This window comes from Anguilla anguilla, chromosome 15, assembly GCF_013347855.1.
Source record: "Anguilla anguilla isolate fAngAng1 chromosome 15, fAngAng1.pri, whole genome shotgun sequence".
NCBI classification, from domain to species: domain Eukaryota; kingdom Metazoa; phylum Chordata; class Actinopteri; order Anguilliformes; family Anguillidae; genus Anguilla; species Anguilla anguilla.
Window position 1 is genome coordinate 1658244 of NC_049215.1, and position 3247 is coordinate 1661490.

The 3247-nt window shown below is 42.5% G+C and overlaps 1 protein-coding gene across 1 annotated transcript; it reads right to left on the bottom strand.

Moving 5' to 3' along the window:
* Positions 1-906: 906 nt before the first annotated feature.
* On the bottom strand, positions 907-1981 carry LOC118213919 (NLR family CARD domain-containing protein 3-like; the record flags this gene model as incomplete). Its single annotated transcript, XM_035393152.1, has 1 exon — positions 907-1981. A coding segment is annotated over one exon (546 nt), but the record flags the coding sequence as incomplete, so codon positions are not given.
* Between the last annotated feature and the right edge of the window lie 1266 nt (positions 1982-3247).

Genomic DNA, 3247 nt, shown 5'->3' on the forward strand with positions numbered 1-3247 from the left:
TGCCTAATCTTCGCGGGACTTTAGACCGCGGTGGAAACGCAGACAACCATGGGCTGAAGGAACCTTTTAGTTCCTTGAAAAGTAGTTCCTGGGACTAAAAGTTCCGGGTACTTTTGGTGGAAACGCGGCTTATGTCACATCCATGGCATATGGCTATGTAGTGTAGAACACAGCACACCACAAAGAATGTACTGACTTTCTGAGGGCTGTACAGTAATGTACCACCTAATACATCCAAAATTCTAACCTGCATTTTTTGTCATATTCCTCATGTTTCCCGTTAGCCTCACGTATCTTGTCTTTTCCGTACGATCTTTGTTCTTTGTTGCAGCGTAGGCAGACTCTCGCCTCAGCTCTCAAATCAAGGCTGATCTGACTCACCTGCGCTCTTCGCATTCCGCACGCTGCCTCGCCAGCATTTAGTCTCGGCTCATCCACAGATCTTCGCCAGATCGTTGCTTCAGCTCATCTGATGCATTATGCCAGGTTTCCCTATTTTTGCTGTTTAAACTTGCGTTTTCTCGTTTCTACAGATCCGTGCATTCGCCTGCTTCCCCTACTCGGTCCTGTTCCTGTCATGTTGCATGTCTGCCACCTGTCCTGTTCGTAGTCCAGTCTTTGTGGTTGTTCCGGGTCTTGTCTTCATCCTGTCTGTCACTTGTCCTCGCCGGCCTCCCAGTCCAGCCCAGTCCGGTCCAGCCCGGTCCAGTCCAGTCCAGTACCGTCCTCGTCCTGCCAGTCCGGTGACAGCTCCCCATCTTCATCTGATTTCTGTGTTCGAGTTCTGCACTTGGGTCCTTCAGAGTCGCGTTCATAACATTTTTAACATTACAAAAATTCACTCAATCATTGACCTAGCCCAGAACTAACAAAAATATTCAGTTTGCGAGAGACGAGACCAGCACTTTCACTTGCGCCCAAGTATGTATTGCATACGTGTGTGAGTGAATGGTGTGTGTGCCCTGCGATAGACTGGCGGCCTGTCCAGGGCGTATTCCTGCCTCTCACGCAATGCATGCTGGGATAGGCTCCAGCACCCACTGAGACCCTGTCCAGGATAAGCGAGTACAGATAATGGATGGATTAAACCTATTTGAGTATGTATGTTTTGACAACGGTTGATCTATCAGATTACTCTGCCTATCAGTGAATGAATTCCTTATGTTTTCTCACAATGGCTATTTTTGCAAATAATTAGTAACTTTACTAAATTAGTAAATAAACGTGAAAAGGTTTTGCATTTAATACTGCTTATGTTCTGGGTTAAAAACATCAAATGAGGGCACTAGTTAAAACATCTTGATTAATTAAATTTTTTATTTTTTTTAAAACCAAATTTTCACTGGCCCAGCAATTTTATTGCACTTTATTCTCACTATATATAGAAAGTGGGAAAATATGCGGTCAAGCGTCTACATTATTATTGACATAATACTCACATGGCCTTCCTACAGCTCCTGACTACTGGTAGCAGTCTCTGATGACCTGCTGCTGATGTGTTGTAGGTTTTCAAGTCAAATTCATCCAGGACCTCCTCTGACATCAGTAACACAAAGGCCAGAGCTGAACATTCGTCTGGTTCCAGCTCTTTATCTGAAAGTGTTCCTGATCTCAGGGAATTCTGGATTTCCTCCACTAGAGTGTTGTCATTCAATTCATTGAGACAATGGAACAGATTGATGGTCCTCTCTGCTGAGGACTCCTCTCTGATCTTCATTTTAATGTACCGGACAGTTTTCCCAATGTTCTCTGATCTGCTTTTTGTCTGTGTCCGTAGTCTTTGAAATAAATTGACAATGGAGTTTGTTTTTTTCCCCAAGTGAGTCTGAATAGAGTTGAGAGAGAGGCCAAGAAGGAATCGGAGGAAAAGGTCCAGGTGTCCATTCTTACTCTCTAAGGCCTGATCCACTGCACTCCTGTGTAACTCAGACAGCTGCATTCTGTCACTACAAGGTTTTGATTCTTCTGCTCTGAGTACATTTCTGTTTTCGCTTACACATGAATGAAACACAAACAAGGCAGCCAGATATTCCTGAATGCTCAGATGCACAAAGCAGCAGACCTTCTCCTCACCCAACCCACATTCCTCTTTAAAGATCTCTGTGCACACGCCAGAGTACTCTGAATCTTCACTGACATCAATGCCACTCAAATTCAAATTCAAATTCAAATGCTTTATTGGCATGACATATTTAAAAATACATATTGCCAAAGCGTAGTGACAACAGCAATCAACTACAGTAAGAATATATAATCAAAAGGAAAAAAGAAGACAAGCAGCAACAACGATAACAGCACAAATGATAGGAACATAATACTTATCTATTAAGTTAACTGAATTGAATTAATTATATTATATACATGTACACATACACACGCATACATATATATATATATATATACATATATATATACACATATATGTACATACATACATACACACACACACAGACATACACACACACATATACATACAATATCTCTCTCATACATACGCACACATATACACACTCTCTCTCAGGTCCTCTTCATAGAATATCAGATTGCCCTTTTCCAGCTGTCGAAAAGCCAGCTGCCCCAGTTTCAGGATGACCTCTGTATCTGATGCTGACATCTTCTTTGAGTCTGTCTCATCAATGTCATGATACTTCTGATTCTTCACATTAGTCTGAATGAGCAGGAAGAGTGTGTACATTTCAGTCAGAGTTTTGGGAAGATCTTCATTCCCTACTTTACCCAACATTGTCTCCAGAACAGTAGCAGAAATCCAGCAGAAGACCGGTATGTGACACATGATGTAGAGACTCCTGAATGACTTTATGTGTGATATAATCCTGCTGGCCTGGTTCTGATCTCTGATTCTCTTCCTGAAGTACTCCTCCTTCTGTGGATCACTGAACCCTTGTACCTCTGTCACTTGGTGGACGCACTCAGAAGGGATCTGATTGGCTGCTGCTGGTCGGGAGGTGATCCAGAGGAGAGCAGAGGGCAGCAGATTTCCCTTAATGAGGTTGGTTAGCAGCACATCCACTGATGATGACTCTGATATATCACAGCAGATGTCATTACCTTGGAAATCTAGAGGAAGTCTACATTCATCTAGTCCATCAAAGATAAACACAACTTTGACTTCATCACCTTCAACACTTTTGATCTCTTTCAGTTGTGGAAAGTAGTGTTGCAGAAGTTGCATCAGACTGAATGCTCTTTTCTTCTTCAAATTCAGATCTCGGAAAGGAAGAGTGAA